General features: G+C 51.7%; 1 protein-coding gene across 1 annotated transcript in view; it reads right to left on the bottom strand.

The window, feature by feature from the left end:
- Window positions 1-18,397, bottom strand: part of DYNC1H1 (dynein cytoplasmic 1 heavy chain 1) — a 66,341-nt gene that overhangs the window by 30,458 nt on the left and 17,486 nt on the right. Inside the window, exons 8-28 of the mRNA XM_036267183.1 lie at window positions 16,487-17,563; window positions 15,621-15,800; window positions 14,242-14,391; window positions 13,758-13,904; window positions 9,075-9,215; window positions 8,347-8,523; window positions 8,113-8,223; window positions 7,916-8,035; window positions 7,057-7,296; window positions 4,667-4,822; window positions 4,438-4,551; window positions 4,148-4,258; window positions 3,862-4,071; window positions 3,550-3,696; window positions 3,172-3,338; window positions 2,918-3,091; window positions 2,104-2,269; window positions 1,836-2,024; window positions 1,552-1,746; window positions 714-996; window positions 149-249 (exon numbers count right to left, since the gene is read on the bottom strand). Coding sequence (XP_036123076.1) covers window positions 149-249; window positions 714-996; window positions 1,552-1,746; window positions 1,836-2,024; window positions 2,104-2,269; window positions 2,918-3,091; window positions 3,172-3,338; window positions 3,550-3,696; window positions 3,862-4,071; window positions 4,148-4,258; window positions 4,438-4,551; window positions 4,667-4,822; window positions 7,057-7,296; window positions 7,916-8,035; window positions 8,113-8,223; window positions 8,347-8,523; window positions 9,075-9,215; window positions 13,758-13,904; window positions 14,242-14,391; window positions 15,621-15,800; window positions 16,487-17,563 — 4,356 coding nt within the window. The remainder of the gene's footprint in view (window positions 1-148; window positions 250-713; window positions 997-1,551; window positions 1,747-1,835; window positions 2,025-2,103; window positions 2,270-2,917; window positions 3,092-3,171; window positions 3,339-3,549; window positions 3,697-3,861; window positions 4,072-4,147; window positions 4,259-4,437; window positions 4,552-4,666; window positions 4,823-7,056; window positions 7,297-7,915; window positions 8,036-8,112; window positions 8,224-8,346; window positions 8,524-9,074; window positions 9,216-13,757; window positions 13,905-14,241; window positions 14,392-15,620; window positions 15,801-16,486; window positions 17,564-18,397) is intronic.

Raw genomic sequence — 18,397 nt, 5'->3', positions numbered from 1 at the left:
GTGCATGCTGGGCACTGCACACACCCGCCCCGAAGCCTCTGCGGCCCCACTGGGAAACAAGGAGGACGCTTTCAGGGTCGCAGGCATGGTGCTCCCCCCGACCCTCTCAGACCCTCCGATGATGCGTGGACCCCACACAGTTTCTCACCTGAAAATCAAAAGTTTCATCACAGTTGAAAACCAAAACAAAGCGTCCCAGCTGGTGGCCCAGAGCTTTGACAGATTCTGTCTTCCCGGTCCCGGCGGGCCCTGCACACGGAGAAAAGGACAGGTGCTTGAGGTCGTTACTCAGCTGGGAATACAGCTTTAGCTTAAGGGCAACTGTAAAAAGCAATTCATTTTAAGAACCAGATGCAATGCCTTGGTTAGTTTGGTTCAGTGGTTAGAGCGTCGGCCCAAGGACCAAAGAGTTTTGGGTTGGATTCCGGTCAAGGGCACATACCTCAGTTGCAGTTCAACCCCCGGCTCTGGAGGCAACCAATTGATGTTTCTCTCTCTTTCTCTCCCCCTCCTTCCCTCCCTTCCACTCTATCTGAAAATCAATGAAAAAATATCCTTGGGTGAGGATTAAAAAAAAAACCCAGATGTAATAAATGAAAAGAAATTCAAAGCTTTTAGAACACAATAGCCACATAATTAAGAAGTACATTTAAATAATTAAAAATGACATTTGCCAATGGATTCCATCCATCCAGGTTTGTGGAGTAACTTACCGAATGGGGACCCGCCCAGCCTGGCCTCCAAGGCCTGTGTCATTGTCAAGTAGCAGCGGTCAGTGAGGGGCGTCTGCACTAGCTTGTCCTGGACACCCAGGTACTCAAAGCCATAGTTGAACTTGGCATTTGCCATTTGAATTGACAACTGCTGTAACACGTCTGTCTGCTTAGGGTCGAAGTAAAACCGCATCTGGCTGAGCCATTCGAAAGATTTGCTGTTGTCGATCTTGCTTTTGATCAAGGACCTGGTGACGTCTCTCTGGTGAACCAGCTCTGTAATCTGCAGAGATCACCGTGAGGGCTTGTCGCGAGCTCAAGCAGTGCAGCACCCCTCTGGCGCATGGCGTACTTGGGACTGAAACTGAGAGCTAGGTCTGCTTTACTACACTAAGATGCAAATTCGCTTTCAGAGACACTGGCCACGCCGTGCAATTAATCAACAGCGGCAGCACGCACAGGACACCAGCATAAGCCCTGATGGTAGAACAGCTGTCTCTCTGCTGCACTTGGGCCCAAAGCCCAGCCACAGGACCCAGCTCAGAGCCGTGCCGAGCTCACTGGGCCTCTGCACCCTCTTGGAAGGAGATGATAAGGAGTGAAAGACCCTGGTCACAGGCATTGCCTCCCTTTCCCCAAGAGGATGTCATATACACTCCTGCACTCCACCCACATTACCTTCAGCAGAAGCAGAGCCCCATACCCACCCCAGGGCATACCCCTGTGCCATGCACTGTTCTCCCTAATGCAACCAAAATATTTTCCAAGCATAATCCAAATGCTTGAGCTGAAGACCCAGAGCCTAAGGGAGGAAGGGTGAGTCAGGCATGGGACTGACCAAGTGCTCCAGCTTCCGCCGGCGGAGTGGGGGCTGCTCCATGAGGACCGAGTCGGCCAGCACGTTGAGGGTGACCTCCACGTTGCCCAGCACGGACTGCAGGGTTGCCGCGTCCCCGCTCCCACCCATGCTGCTCAGTGCCGTCTCCACATTCTCAGACCAGGCTATCTGGGCCGACAAAACCACAAGCTGGGCCTGAAAGACAGAGACACAGAGTCCAGGAGGGTGGTTTTAGTGGTCAGCCTACCCCGCCTGTGGCCCGTCCCACTGCTACCCCCTTTTACCTGGTATTTATCAATCCAAGTGATGTAGGTGTTGGGGTCGATGGAAGTGGCTTTACCAAAAATCTCGACTTCCGTCACAGACTCAGCCAGGAGTTTGGCCAGCGTGACTCTCATTTCCTTCTCCACCAGCGTGAGCCACTCATTGATTTTGGGGTGCTCAGTAATTGACACGGGAGTTTTAAATATAACCTGAAATAAGTAAAATCTAAGTATTCGGATGTGCACACACGGGAGAGAAGTTTCTGCACCGCGAGCACCAGTGAACTACCTCCTCTCCTTCGCGGGATGAAATGCCCAAGACGACAGAGTTGTCCTCGTTCAGGATGATGCTGGAAACTCCAGCGAACATTTTCTTGAAGTGCTTCTGCAATTTAGCTACATTCTTGCTGTTTCCAATGATTTCAAGCAAATCTTCATCTCCCACAAAATAGAATCTAGAATTAAAACAGTACCCATGTTCCTCACAGGACACAGACAAGGGAACCGAGGCACAACTGCCGACTGTAGACGGGAAGGCGCGTCTGGAGGCTCTGCGCAGCCTCAGCCTGGACTCGGGTACACCACCTCCTCCCAGCCCTCAGCACAACGTGTACCTTCACCTACCGAGACACTGGAGAGGGATTCAGTACATTTCATGTCATGCACCTCACTTCACAAATTCATTTTTAAAAAACCTGTCTGACTGTCCGGTCAGTGTGGCTCAGTGATTGAGCATCACCGACCTGGTTTGATTCCTGATCAGGGCACACATCAGGGTTTCAGACTCAAACCCCAGTAGGGGGTATGCAGGAGGCAGCTGATGGATGTTTCATTGATGCTTCTATCTCCCCCTCTCCCTTCCTCTCTCTAAAAATCAATTTTAAAAAGTTAAATAAATAAAAAACCTCATTTATACACTAAGCAAACTATTCAGAAAGGAAGAGAAGCCACTTAGGAAATAATCAGAGCCGCATCTTTAAGAGCTGCAAGCTGTCTAGGAGGCATGTCACAGCGAGGAACGGGCCTCGGCAAGTGGATGCTCTGGAACCACACGCAGGCCCGGAAGGCGAGGAGGGCTGGGAGAAAGCACAGTGACCTCTTACCTGGGGAAAGACGACCGCTCCCTCTCCAGGTATTCTCCCAGTGCTTTCTGGATCTTTCCCAGCAGGTCTGCCAATCTCTCCAGGGACCTCTGCACCCCCTGGATGTTGAGAACATCCATAACAAGGGGAGATTTGGATACTTTTTTCATTAGCGCCAAAAACTCTGTGCTGATGCTACAAATCAAGGTGAAAAGGAGGTCAGCCTTGGTGCGAGGAGGGCTCCCAGGCCGTCTAATCCCTGGCGGAGGCCCTACCTCTGGAACCGCTGCGTTTCCACGGGCAGCAGGTGCTTGATATCCGCACTGCCCGTGAAGATGCCTTCCAGGTAGACCCAGCGCCTCTGCACGTCGATCCACACGTCGAAGAGGGCCATGATGCGGTTCAGTTTGTCTTCCCAGCTCAGGGCATCCTCCTCGAAGACCTGGCGGACCCCAAAAGGAAGAGCTCAACCACACACTTTTCATCCCCAGCACAGACATGGCAGAAGTCACTAAGAACGCAGGGTAAGATCCCGCCCAGTTATCTGGCTCATGTTTTAAAAAGCAGGCCTCTGGGAACTGTACTCAAAAGGTATGACACAAACAGTGTGGGAGGAGCTTGGATCAGGGAGGAAAGTTTCCCAACAAAGGTACCTTGTAGTACGGAGACAGCTTCATAGCGGAGACGCTGTTGATGTGCTCCTTGACCTTGTTGAAGAGGTCGTCCCAGCCGCGAATCAAGCGACACTTGTTCTGGTAGTTAACCAAGTCCAGCTCGTAAGTGTTCCACACTTCCCGTATCTGCAGCAAAGCCAGAGCAGGTTACACTGTGTGGGATTCACCAGCTGCACAAGCAGCCAGCGTCACAGGGACAGAGGACCGCGGACAAGGCTCCACGTTCACACGGCTCAAGTCTGTGTGGCGCCTGAAACGCACCGTGCAGGTGCCGCCAGCCCTGGCGTTTACCTGCTTCAGAAACTCCTCCAGCGCCATCTCCCCCTGTGCCACCAGCAGCACGTCCTTGACGACGGCTTCATTCTTCTGCAGGTCAACGTCCCAGATCTGCCCGAGGGAGAGCTCGGAGACCACCCAGTTCACGTGCAGACGCTTCATCAGCTGCTTCCAGTGGCGATCCTTCAGCGCCTCAGACTTCAGCTCGATCACCAGCATGTTGATCTGTGGAGAGAGCCAGCAAGTCACAAGGAGCAGCGTGTTCCCGGAGGGCCCACGACCGCAGCGGCCGGCCACCCACCTTCAGGTAGCCTTTCAGGAGCCGCTGCACGAATTCGTAGGACGCGTACTGCCGCAAACGCGCGGGGAAGTTCTTCAGCTGGTTCAAGAGGCCATCCAAGTTCTGTCGCAGCTGTCAACAGAGGCATGATGATACTGAGTGAGCCAACATTCCTCATGTTTTAAAAAAACAGTTGTGAAGAAATTTTATGTTCGGCTGGACCAGCAGAAAATGACACGCAGGACTGTCATGTGACACTCTGTGACTCCCCATGCCTGAAGGTGCACACGAACACGCCTAAGGAGATGTACCTTCCGAGGCTGCACTGAGACCCATGGTTGCTCCTTCATCTGATCAATCTGTTCCCAGACCTTAGAGAGTTCTGACCAAACGCCCTTGAGATCCTGTAATTCTTCAAGGGCCACCTGTGAGTAAGAAAAAGGGGTGAAACCGGAAACAAACCAGGTTGGAATGTGGCCCAGGTCAAGGGCAGAGTCGGGATGAGGCCGTGCCCCTGCCTCCCACGCAGGTGGTCCATACCTGGACGCGCTCTTCGCTGCCGCTCAGCAGCCCCGTATCCGTCAGTTCCAGGGCCTCCTTGGCCTTTGCACACTTCTCCCGGTCGTCTTTCAGCCTGCCGAACTTGCCCTCGTATATGGTCAGAGCTTGAAGCGCCTCCTCTGGGCGAAGGTTGCCCTGAGAGCAGACAGACTGAGTTGCAGGGCTGCGCCAGGACAGGTGGACGCTGTGGCCCCGAAGTGGTGCTAGGGTTCTGGGCACTCGTGACTACACTTCTGGGGCAACATTCATGCCCACACCTGCCACGTGAAAATGTAAGAGGGTGGTGGGCACCTCCGGTTGGCTCCTGAGTGCCCGGGAGACGGAGAGAAGAGCCTGGAGCGACTAGGACACTCCCAATCTGAGGGGCAGGAAATGGCTCTCGGGGTCTTCTAGCCACACACTCCCTAACACACAGCTGTACAGCAGTTCCCGAGAGAAGCCTGAGAAACCACGCCCTATTCTCCCTGGGGACGGCCTCTGCGTCAGCGTCCGCACGGTTCACACACTCTCTCCGTTGATGACGTGAGAATGACTGTTGATAACACCTTACCAGCAGGTAAGGCGGTAAGGGCCATTCCAGTTTTGGTGACCTGAACCTTGTCTACTGATCGATGCTCACTCCCCCCACTAGAGCCAGCATTCTGCAGAGACCGTCTCAAAACAAGGGCTCCTGGAACCCAGGTCAAATACAAACAAGGACCTCTGGGCCCAGCAGCTGCGACAGGACTGAAGGCAGGACAGAGCCCTGACTGGTGGATGGCGGGAGGTAACCCGGCCACCAAGCCTGGCATGGAAAACCTGTATCCTCAAACTGCGAGACCAGACTAACACTCAGGGCAGTTGAACGTCCTTTCGTCCCTGTTTATATTTATTACATTCCCAAACGAGTAAGACTTGATCTCCACTGTTACCCTCTCAGCGCACCTCCTGCGCATTTTCCCCTCTGCCGGACACCCTGGCCCCCTCAGGTGCCTGCATGACCTGCCGGTTCCCCTCGTCTGGGCTCCACACAAATGGCACCCCTCCAACACAGCAGTGCACCACCCCACCTCTCCCCCCAGCCCCACCCTTCCCACGGCACACAGCACCATGACTCTAGCACGTTTCCGAGCCCTTGTTACTATTTGCCTCTCCCACAAGAGTGTCACTCCAAGAGGACAGGCTCCTGTCTTGTTCACTGCAGCACCCTGCGGCCACACGAGGCCAAGCACAGCAAGAGCGCGACAAACACTGGACGGACCAAGAGGACTGGATGTGGCAGGCAGGTTCTGGGCACAGAAGGCTAGTAACTGTGATGTGATGACAGAGAACCAGCCTCCCCACAACACAGCCAGCAGCAGAGTTAGGCTTGGCCTGCATCCACGAGAAGTTAAATTCCAATGTTTGAGTGTACCTAAGTAAGAGAATAACTTAAGAACAGAAAATCTTGCCCTGGCCGATTCTGCTCAGTGGTTAGAGAGTGCGGGCCCGTGGACCGAAGAGTAGCAGGTTCGATTCATGGACAAGGGCACGTACCTTGGTTTCAGGTTTGAACCCTGGCCCTGGTGGGGGTCATGCGAGAGGCAACCAATCAAGGTCTGTCTGTCTGTCTGTCTCTCTATCCAACCCTCCCCCTTTCTGATAAAGTCAATGGAAAAATATCCTTGGATGATAATTAACAAAAAAAAAAAAGGAACAGAAAATTTTTAATCTTTAAAACCATCTTTTGCCCAACTGGTTTGGCTCAGTGCACTGAGCACTGTCCTATGGACTGAGAAGTCCTGGTTCGATTCCTGGTCAGGGCACATGCCCGGGTTGTGGGCTTGGTCCCCAGTAGGGAATGTGCAGGAAGCAGCTGATCAATGTTTCTATCTCACATCAATATTTCTCTCTCTCTGAAAAAATTGATAAAAACATATTAAAAAAAGACAAAACAAGAAACCATCTCCTGACTGAAGGGATTGCCATGAGGGGATCTGGATCAAGAGGTTGAAGGTCATGTTCATGTTTTCAACTATATTATCTGTGAGCACTGCTTTTTTAATTACAAAAGAAGTCTTCGTTGCTAGAAAACAAAACCATAGCAAGGCCTTTTGGTTTGAAAGAAAGACACCGGATGCCCGGCCGGTGTGGCTCAGTGTTGACCCATGCACCAAGAGGTCACTGGTTCGATTCGTGGTCAGGCAGGGCACATGCCCAGACTGTGGGCCCGATCCCCAGTGGGGGACATGCAGGAGGCAGCCAATCAATATTCTCATCAATGTTTCTACCTCTCTCTCTCTCTCCTTTCCTCCCTCTCTCTTTAAAATCAAAGAAGAAAGAAAAAAAAAAGAAAGACACTGGATCTTGCTGCTGGCTCAGGGGCTCGAGGGGCAGTGGGCCGGACTCACCGTGACAGGCTTGGTCTTTTCCCAGTCAGTCAGCAAGTCCGTGGTGCGGCTTTCCACGGCCCGGTCCTCCTGCACGATCTTCATCTGCAGGTTCGCCACCTGCTGCTGGATGGCAGAGTCCTTCCGCCGCATGATGTCATTGAAGGCCCCCCACTCGCCCTCGATGTTGTCAATGTAAAGCCAGGAAGGTGGGAACTGGAACCTCTGCTTTTCCAGCAAGCGCTGACCGTTGCGGTAGAGCTTTGAGAGTTAGAAAAGAAGTTGAATTTTCTCTTCTATGACAATAATAGAAACTACTGTCAGGGTCTACAATGGAGAAGACACGGTGGCTACAGAATACAGAACGTCAATACATATGCTCTGCTCCAGAAGCCTTCCATCCTGGACACTGTGGTCACCTCGCTGTGGTTACCTGGGGTGCGGTCACCTGGGTGCACGGGCACCTGGAGGCTATGATCAGAGGTGGCGCCCCGAGAGCCTGCCCTGACAGTCTGGCTATGCACCCAGCTATATCCAGAAGGCCCTGGAGAGCATCTCTGCACTCCGGAGCTGTGCTTCCCCCACCCGCACCCCAAACCCAAATTATAAAATGGAAATTCAGTTTGGCGACTTGAAGATCAACAACTAAAATAAAAGATCTTAAAAGACTAAAACCAGAGGTTCTCAAACCTAGGTGTGCAGAGGAATCACCTGCAGAGCTTTTAAAAATGCACATGCCCGATGCCCATATCTGCCCCTTAACAAGCACAGCAGGTGGTGACAACACAGGTGTCTGTGGAGGCACCTTCGACCCGGCGCCTGAAGGGCTGGTGGTGAGTCAGAGGACGCGGTGGGAATTTTAACTACCCCTAGAGCGCACCTCAACTTGCTTCTCAAACTGCTTGATCTTCCGTTTCAAAGACTGCACGTAGGTGATAAAGGTCACCGCGTCAGAAGTGCTGGCCGTGTCCACCGAGTGCTGCTCCAGCTCTTGGCGAGACTGTTGGTGAGAGCACACAGCTTAACTCGGAGCCCTGGTGAACCAGCAGGCCCCTGCTAGGGGTCCGGCCTCCTCACCTTGGAGATCTGCGAGTGGAATTCTGTCATGTTGGAGCCGAGCATCTGCCCAAACTTGCTGAGAACTTCCTTGTGCCAGGAGTCGTACTTCAAGTTCACCTTGGACTGCACCTGCAGGTGAGGGAGCACAGGACAAAGCGTGGGTCTTCAGCGGCACATCTGCACCCCATGTCAGACGGAGATGTCCCCACAGAGCCACCTGGCTGGCACCTTGCGACAAGTCAGCAGGCTCACCTTGCCGTAGTCTATGACTACTGGCCCAAATTCTTTCTTGGTTTCCGCGTTGTCGAAGGTTCCTCTGGCCTTCCTTATTTGAACCAAGAGAGCCTGCCACTTGTGCAGGTCCTCCCCAAGTCTGTTGTAGATGTTCTCGGCCTGCATGTCCCACAAGCACTGATACTGAAGCCAAACCTACAGACAGAGAACACAAACAGACTGGCTTTTCACCCTGTGCAACATCCACCTGTATCTTCACATTCTGTCAGAAAGGCTCATGTTTGGTCATCATCACCGTTAGAGAAATTTTCACCTCAAGTTCTCAAAATTTTCTTATCGAAAAAGAATAAAATTGCCCGACCAGTGTGGCTCACAGGTTGAGCATCAACCCATGGACTAAGAGGTCGCCGGTTTGATTCCCAGTCAGGGCACATGCCTAGGTTGTGGGCTTGATCCCCAGCAGGGGGCATGGAGGAGGTCGCCAATCAGTTTCTCTCTCATCAATGTTTCCATCTCTCTCCCTCTCCCTTCCTCTTTCTAAAAATTAATAAACATATTTAAAAAATAAAATTTGCAATTCTCCAAAATGATAATACCCCAAAAGATTTGTCCAACTGTTCATTCTTTGCATTGAAGAAGCACATATCTAGTGACTCATATTACATATGGTCAAGACCCCTCAGCTTCACACTCACTGCACCTCCCTCATGCCTAAGTGTCTAAAGTAGAAACCTGGAGCCTCTCACCTTGACATACTGCTCCACTTCGGTCACGATGCCCATGACTGCAGAGTATGACTCCTCCAGGGCCACGGGGCCGTCAGGCATCCGCGTCAGAGCATTCCGATAGAACTTCTCCTCCTCAGTCAGTTCGTAATGTACGCCCACCTAGCCACACAAAGCCAGAGTGAACAGAGGTGTGTGCAAAACCGTGCACCTCGGCAGCACCTCTCACTTTGAAAGAACAGTTAACAACAAAAATGTTTAAGGGACAAGGTCCACTTGCCCAGTCACGAGTGACCAGAAGCCTACTTATATTTAATTTGCAAGCCAATGAAAGGATGAGCAGATCCACAAGCTAGAAAACAGTGTCACCATCGCACAAAGCACACAGAACTGGCCCCTGGAGCGGGCCCAAGCCCTGCACGTCTCATCTGAGATGGAACTCTTACTGGGGTCTGAGAACACGCATCACTGTGACCATTGGTACGTCAACTTGGACAATGGAACCAACGGCAGTGCCTACTATGTGCCAATACTGTCGTAGGTCCGATAAACGAACAGCTGTCTCTGCTCACGACTTCCTTTGTATGGGAGGAGAGAGATGATGGGGGAAAAGGCAAAACATACAGAATGTCAGATGGTGAGAAGTACTACGGAGAAAGAGCAGGAACGAGGAGGGCAGGGAGTGTGGGGCAGGGAAGGCCTCACTGAGGAGGTTGACATCTGAACAGAGACCAAGAGGCAGGAGAAAGAGAGTCATGTGAATATTTGCCACCAGGGATTCTAAGAGGAGACTAGCAACTGCAAAGGCTCAGGGGCAAGAGTCTGCCTGGCATGTTTGAGGACAAGCAGGAGTCGGTGTGGGCAGAGCAGAGCCAGTGAGGGCAGAAGAAAGAAATGAAGCCAGAGAGGCACGAGCAGCCCAGCCGTGGCGCCCAGCAAACCACTGGGGACGTGCCTCCTGTGCTCAGGGGCACAGGAAGCCATCAACAGGCCGTGAAGAGAGCAGCGTCAGGACCAACCTACAACTTAAGACTTACTCTGGCTGCTCTGTTGAAACACGTTTTAGGGGCAAGGCAAACACAGAGACCAGTCAGGAAGGAATTAATAATCCAAGTGAGAGAGAGTGGGGCCTTAGCAGGACCTGTGGTAGGAGATAAATTACTGAGAATTTTGAAGACAATTTTTGGCCTGGGCAGATTGAAGGATGGGAAAGACTGGGGAGGACCAAACTTAGGGGTGGGATGGGTTCGAGACAGGCTCAGTCTGACACATCTGTCAGATGGCCACATGGAGATGCCAAAGAGGCAGGTGGGTAGGAAGGTCTGCATCTGTCAGCACACAGCTGGTGTTTAAAGTCGACACCTGGAGGAAGCACAGAGCGTTGTCCTGGGGAGGACCTCTCCTTGAACATCTAGAGGCTGGGACGAAGGGGAGCAAAGAGGAACCAGGAAAGAAGACTGGCCAGTGAGGTGAGATAGAACCAGAGAGCCAAGCAAAGAAAAGTACGGAATGAAAGGAGCACACACCCTCGGAGAATCCTGCAGCCGGCATTTCCCAAGGGCGGAGGAGCCACGGCAGCGGGTGCAGTCCTGGCCACACTGGGGGGACAGCGGTGACAGAGCGGCAGGCATACCTGAGGGGTGGGGCCCTCGAGCAGCTGCGCAGGCAACTCTTCCATGTTTGCCACCAAGAGAAGCAGAGAAATAGGTGGCCAGGAGGGAACAGGGTCAAGTTTACTGGCGGACAGGCAGCCTCAGAAGAGAGGGAGGGGCTTCCGGTCAAGGTGGTGGGTGGGTATCGCGGTATCGCGTCCTCCCACAACCACATCAAAGTTACAACTAAACTACAGAACAACCATCATTCAAAACCGCCTGAAATCGCGCTGAATGGAAGTCCTACGACTACGGAATTAAAGCAGCAGCCACATCCAGACTGGTAGGAGGGGCGGAGGCGCGACAGGCTGGTCCCACACCCAAGTGTGGTGGATAAAAATCAGGAGGACACCTCGGCTGGGAAGGTCCTTCCTGAGGACTGAGGGGTCCCCGTCCCACACCAGGTGACCCGCTCAGGGTTCCAGTGCCAGGAAGAGAATCCCCATAACTTCTGGCTGGAAAAACCAGCGGGAACTGAGGCTCAGGGAAGCTGACACGGCTGGAGCCACAGGCAGCCCCTTACAGGGCCCCGCGCACGGACTGATCGGACTCTCTTCCTCTAAGCTCAGAGGGGAGGCAGCTCGAGGGACGCCAGAGACATACAGGGAAGAACTGAGCTGTTTGGCACTGGAGCGAGGGCTGGAGAGGGGGCTTTCTCCGGGACAAACGTGCTGTCAGAGGCCTTTGTTCCTTTGGTGAGCCCTTCCCTGGGACGGCAGACAGCTGCCATATCTGGGACTCTAGCAACCTGGCTCACACTGGTAGCCCCGCCCTGGTGATTCCCTGAGGGCCCCGTCCCACCCAACTTTCAGGCTCACCCAAGCTGTTGCCACTTGTTTAACCATAGGATTGGCCTGTCTTGGATCCTGCTTCAGGTTTTCCTAAATTCTTTCAAACAGCAGCATCTGGTCTCAGCTAGCCCTATACCTCTCATTAAGTAATACACAGAAACAAACACAGGGAGGCAGCCAAAATGAGGAGACAAAGAAACAGGTCCCAAATGAAAGAACAGAACAAATCTCCAGGAAAAGAACTAAGCGAAATGGAGATAAGCAACCTAACAGATGCTGAGTTCAAAACACTGCTTATAAGGATGCTCAATGAACTTAGTGAGAACCTCAGCGAACTCAGTGAGGGCCTCAAGAAAAGGACCAGTCAGAAATGAAGGAGGCATTAACTGAAATAAAGAATAATTTACACAGATTCAGTAGTAGAGTAGGTAAAGCCAAGAAGCAAACCACTGATTTGGAATATAAGGAAGCAAAAAACGCCCAATCAGAACAGCAAAAAGAAAAAAGAATCCAAAAAAATGAGGATAGTGTAAGGAGCCTCTGGGACAACTGCAAGCGTGCCAACATTCGCACCTTGGGGGTGCCAGAAGGAGAAGAGAGAGAACAAGAAATTGAAAACCTGTTTGAAACAATAATGGCAGAAAACTTCCCTAACTTGAAGGAAACAGACACACAAGTCCAGGAAGCACAGGGAGTCCCAAACAAGAGGAACCCCAAGAGGCCCACACCAAGACACATCATCATCAAAATGCAAAAGGTTCATGACAAAGAGAGAATCTTAAAAGCAGCAAGAGAAAGGCAGCTAGTTACCTACAAGGGAGTTCCCATAAGGCTGTCAGCTGATTTCTCAAAAGAAACTTTGCAGGCCAGAAGGGAGTGGCAAGAAATATTCAGAGTGATGAAAAGCAAGACCCTACAACCAAGATTACTCTATCCTGCAAAGCTGTCATTTAGAATCGATGGCCATATAAAGACTTTCCCAGACAAGAAAAAGTTAAAGGAGTTCATCACCACCAAACCGTTATTATATGAAATGATGAAGGGTCTTTTTGAAGAAAAAGATAAAATATATGAACAAACAAAATGGCAATGAATACATATCTATCAACAACGAAATCTACAAACAAAATGAACAGGCAGAACAGAAACATTCTCATAGATACAGAGAACATTTTGTTGGTTGCCAGATGGGAGAGGGGTTGGGGGAATGGGTGAAAAAGGTGAAGGGATTAAGAAATACAAATTCATTGCTAGACTGACAAACCTCAAAGGGAAAGGGGTGGGGGGTGGGGGGTGAGAAGAAACAAACCAAAGAACTTATATGCATAACCAATGGACACAGACAACAGTGTGGGAAAAGGCGGGAGGGGGGCAGGAGTGGGGAGGAGGGGGTCAATGGGGGAAAAATGAGGAACATCTGTAATACATTCTACATTCAACAATAAAGATTTAAAAAAAAGAAGAGAGGGAGGAACTGCGGAGCCCAGGGTGGGGCCAGAGCTCAGAGGGGCTGCTGTAGTTCGTTCCAGCAGGACGACAGGAGGACAAGCCCACAGAAACGCCTGCCAGGCAGACTCCTGGGCGCAGGCGCACGCAGGGCCGTTCCCGCAGGCGCTCACCTCCACGGTCTGGACGAACATGCCGAGACTGCAAGCCCACAGGCAGCTGCTAATGCAGAAAAATCTCAAAGGAACCGGGTTTGTGTTCAAAGTTAGAAAAGAGAATCTCCTACAGGACCACCGTTTTCTAGAAGAGCCTGTTAAAGCAGAGGTTGTGGAAACTGTTTTGAAAAGCACTGGTCCCGTTCAGAAGTAACACGCTAGAGGTCTGGTGGGATCAAGTGGTCTTGCGTTTTCCTTGCTCTAGGAATACGTACTAAAAGGAGTATATTCTACATGGGATTTGCCTTAAAATAATCTGTTGGGGGCATTGAGGGGAATGCAAATGAAACAGAATTGTCCCCATATTGAGACATGAAACGAGGTGATGTGAACTCATGTGATTCCCCCTACTTCTGTGTATTTTTGCAAAATTCCAAAACAAAAAGTGGGGGTGGAGGGAAGGAGCAGGAAGTAAAATTCCACAAGTTCACGGAAGGACTTTCCAATAGCCTATCAGACTAGAGCTGCAAACACAACTATTGGGAAAAGCAACTCCTGGGAGAAAAAGCTTCCTCCCCACAGTGCTAAGCCTGAGCCTGGGATCTGAGAAGACACGAAAGCTGTGTTTAGAGACCCGGGGGCGGCTGGTCAGAGGCTCACCTGGTACCTCTGACTCTGGATCCTGGGGAGAGACAACACAATCATCTTCCAGGCAAACATTTCCTGATACAGCTTGTACCTGCATTCTTCGATGGGCGGATTCAAATAGATGACCTGATTGGTTATTCTGAGCTCGTGGACGACGTTCTGCAGAGGACAGATTTCATGTCTTGTTGTAGTAATATTGCAACAAAATGGTTCTGATGCATCACCCTTTCTCTAAGTTACTAAACTACTTCAGTCTGAACCACAAGGCTGCCAGGTACTCGTACTAGATGTGACCTGCAATTCCATGTCTGGGGTCTGTGCCCTCCCCAGGGGGCTGTAAGTCAGAGGGCAGGCCACCTAAGGCTCCTCTCAGGTGCCCCCGCAGACAGCCCCATAATGTCTTGTCACCGGGTGAGCTAGTGTCTGCCAGGTTACTCTGTGGTGAGGAGGCCTTTTCATTGGTACGTTTTGGGGGGAAGCTCTGAGAAACACTCACTTTGATCTTTGGCTCTCCACCAGGCTTGTGGCTGACTTGTGGCGCATCCGTGTCCATGTCAACTTCCGCTTTATCTTCAGCTTGTCCAAGAAGCACCTGGGTCCAAGCTCTCAGGCCAGCTTGTAGGCGGACGCCCAATATTCTCTCAATCTACAGAGAAAGCAGTGTTGAAGGACAGCAGTTCTTCCCAAATTGAGCTCACAGAGTGCATTAACTAGAAGCAGAGTTTCAGGCAAAGATAAGGAGTCACTAACTATAGCCCGCCCCCTGCGCTACTCTGAGCCTGAGAACCCGCCCCGTCAGGCTGTTCTCCAGCTCAGGGCCAAGGCCCCGAGCCTCCCCACTGCTGAGTGATGGAGACTAACACAGGTGCAGCACATGCAGGTAAGGCCTTGATATCTGTTTAACATCATAGAAAGCTCACGAAACAAAATGTTTTCCTGGCTGCCTCAGAGATAAAGTTAGAAAATTATAATTTGATGATTAAATCATTTTCTTTTTCTTGTTCTGAGGAATTATTGACTTCCAACAGTACATTAGTTTTAGACACAAAATAATGATTCCGTTACTTGTATATGTTGCAAAAACAATCACAAAAGTCCAGTTAACGTCTGTCACCCTATGTAGTGACATTTTCTGTGTCACAAACAGAACAAAGCCTTCTCTCCGACCCAGAATGAGACAAGTAAACTTCCTACAAACAGGACCCTGTGTGTCTTTATGAAGAGGCAGCCCCAGGCACAGGGCCACCCTGGGAACACGGAGGGTGGACGCTGGGACTCTCGGCGGATTCAGAAGAGCGGGCTGTGCTGGCTTCCCTCTGTGGACATCCCCTGTGCACTGCAACTGATTTGCCCGTTTTGAAGGGGAAAAGGAAAGCTGTGACCCACAAACGGTCTTGGAACATCCACCCACGAGAGCCACATGGGGTGGTAAATGTGCTACACACACCCGTGCACGCCCTGTCTTTCTCTACCCCCTACCACATACCTCTCCTAGTATGTGTTTGTTTTTAAAGTGCATGGTGGAGAGGGGCAGGGTCATCAGAGAAGGATGCCTGGAGGGAAGGGCAAGAAGGACACCCTGAATTAGAAGGGCAGGGAGGGCGAAGCAGGTGGTCATATACCCAGGAGATAAAAGGGAACTCTCTCCTCCCTCATAGCACCCTGCCTCCAACATGGACCAGCGTGAGTGTTGTTAGCATCACACGTCAGCTCCATCGTTAGTTAAATGAGATTTCTGGAGGGAACTGAACTGTCACTGATAACTTCTAGGAAAAAATGCTTTTCAATGACAAACGAATAAGCTCAGGAAGCAGGACCCAGCCCCATGCTGAACAGAACAATGAGAACACAGCTCCTCACGAGCCCCAGGCTTACCTCCATGTCCAACTTGTTGACCCAGATGGGCAGGTTGGAATAAGAGTGCAGGTTCAGGTCGTCCACGGCTTTCTGGACCCTGTTCAGGATCTCGGAGAAAGTCTTATGATCGTACATACAAGTTTCCAAAGAACGGACTTCCAGGTCTATTTTTTCTTCAATAATCAGCAGATCATCCACCTAAAGGAAAGCATATTTAATACTTAAAACACCTACTCACTCTATCCCGTTATCTTTTTGTACATTCTACACAATTCACAAATGCTTGAGGCAGAGAAGTCCTTCCATAAGCAGCGAGTCCTTCTGGGGTGAGAGTGAAGAGAAGTGTCTGGAAACTGTCAGCTTGCCCCCTGCTCCCTCCTGCCTGGGAGGGCACCCGTGATTGCTAAGACTGGGAGCAGGAAGTAAGAAGTGTTCCGCCCAGCGCCTTCTCTGTCCTGGGGAGCCAGCCTGCGCACCAGGTGCATGCACCCTGTCTGCCCGCAGCGGGCGCAGGGCCAGCAGGCCTACACTGTCCAGCTGCGCGGCAGCCTGGGCGGATGCCCAGGTCGCGGTGGAGCAACGCCAAGCGCCCTGGCTGCAGACCCAGAGCCTTGCTCTCCAGGCAGCTTCATCAGTAACAAAGCTCTCGATTTGCTGTCAAACTCATGTGTCTGTCATCTCTCCACTGATTTCTAAACTCAGGTGTTAGTTACATAACAGCTTCCCTATAGCCCTGACCCCATCAAACAGCCCAGTGTGTCGGAAGGTCCATCTCCCTTTCAACTCCCTCGTCTCCTGCTGTGACAACCACACACGCCGACCGGAGAACTAGCGTGGTGAGCTAGCCATCACTGTGCTTAGCTCCCTCCCTGACTAGAACTCACCTTTTCCTGGAAGTTGAAGACAGTCTCCGCCAGTCGCTGCACATACGGGTCGAGTTTGTAGGACTCCCACACCAGCGCAATGCCCTCTGCGATCAGGGCCTGCACCTCCTTCTTCAGGCCGGCCACCAGCAGCGAGATGGTGTTCCGCTCCTCCACCTTCTCGCAGGTCCGCTCGTAGGTGCGCACGCTTTCGATGAGGGAGATGGCAAATGGGTAGAGCTGGTTGGCCTGATGGGCCTTGTTCACAATCGCCAGTGGGACTCGGAAACCGAGCCACTTGAGGTTTCGAACTTCCTTTGACAGCGTGATGATCTCAGGAAGGAAGTTGACCTTGAGCTTGAGGACGTTCCCGGATCGGCCGCGAACCCGGGCACTTTCGATGGTGAAGATGCGCCCCGAGACGCCCAGGTTCCGCTGCTGCACCTTCCGGGCCCAGTCATCGAATATCTCCTGGGTGTTGAGCTTCATGCGGAAACTGTCGCCGTCCTGCTTCAGCTTCTGGCCCTCCACATGGTTCTCCCAGCCCTTGCCCAGGACGTCCTCCACGCGCTTCATGTAGGCAGTCAGCTGCCGGTCGATCTGCTTCGCCCAGATGATGGAGCCCGACACGGGCGGCAGGTCACGCACGTGGCTCATCTTGCACGCCTGGCTCTGTGGGTACTGCACTTTGAACTTGTCGTGAAGGGACTCGATGTCGTCCTTCACGCGCTGGATCAGCTGGGTCTGGTACTCGCGGATGGCCCCTCGGATGTGAGGCCTGACGAACAGTGCGTTGAACCTGGAGAAGATCCGAAACATCTCGTTGGCGTTCTTGGCCGTGCCGAGCTGATCCCGCAGGCGGGCAGTGATCCGGGTCTCCACCCTGTCGATCCTCTCGTCGTATCTCTTCATGGCGGCCTCCCACGCCTCTGTGCCCTCTTTGGAAACATCCAGCCCATCCACTTCCTTGACGTTCTCGTAGGCGAGGTTCACCTCCTCAATAGCATTCGCGTCAGCAGCATCGAAGAGAACCTCAGCTACCTTCATATCCTGGGGTTCAGGGACCTCCCCTTGATTCTGTTGTGCCACAGCTGTGACCTGGAAGGGAAGGATCCGTGACAAGAGGTTACCAGTGGAGACTGGTGTTCTGCTGCACACCAGCAGAGTACACACACGAACTGTCAGCCAGCTTTGGACACACAACTTCTAGTCAAACGCTTGATGACCACAATTCAACACAGCCAAGCAGAACACGAGAGTGTATTTTAACTGCACTATACAGATCTTCTGACAGTGGTTCCTCTGCTTAAGAAGCTAAATTAACACGCATTAAAACCTGGGCTTTGGGTACGTCCCTTTTCAATTTCAGTCAGCAATTAAAACTGCGTATGAGAGTGTACGTAGTAATTCATAGGTAGTAATTCATATGTATGAACTCAGTGCCCCAATTTTCCTTTTTGAGTTTTAAAACCTTAAATGATAAGCACACAGCAGAGGGACAGCTAAAGTGCTAGAGCAACATCAGAAACCTCCCTTCCATCTCTGCCACTCAGCTGGAGAGAGCGGAGCAAACACAGGCTCTTGCCCGTAGGAAGTGCCAGACTCCCCCGCGGAGCTCATGCCCACACCCACAGGACTGTACAGCGAGGCAGGGGTCTTGACCTGGAGTCCACAGATGCCTCGGATGAAGTTTACACGGACTGCAAATTTGTTTGGGAAAAGTAAAATCTTCATTTTCTAAAGCAGAACGTGCCCTCCAGTTCTGAATGCAGTGGTCGCAGCTGCCCCACCCCCAGGCCTCATCCATGCCCAGCTCTACTCCAAAGTTAGGGCGCTAGGCCTGACACTAGCTCTGTCGCTAGGTCTTGCTATTCTGTGTGTTCCTGACAGAGCACATAGGTTACCAGATCACAACTTAAAAAATCACTGGTA

This window comes from Molossus molossus, unplaced genomic scaffold, assembly GCF_014108415.1.
Source record: "Molossus molossus isolate mMolMol1 unplaced genomic scaffold, mMolMol1.p scaffold_m16_p_1, whole genome shotgun sequence".
Lineage (NCBI taxonomy): Eukaryota > Metazoa > Chordata > Mammalia > Chiroptera > Molossidae > Molossus > Molossus molossus.
This window is presented reverse-complemented; position numbering and strand designations above follow the sequence as displayed.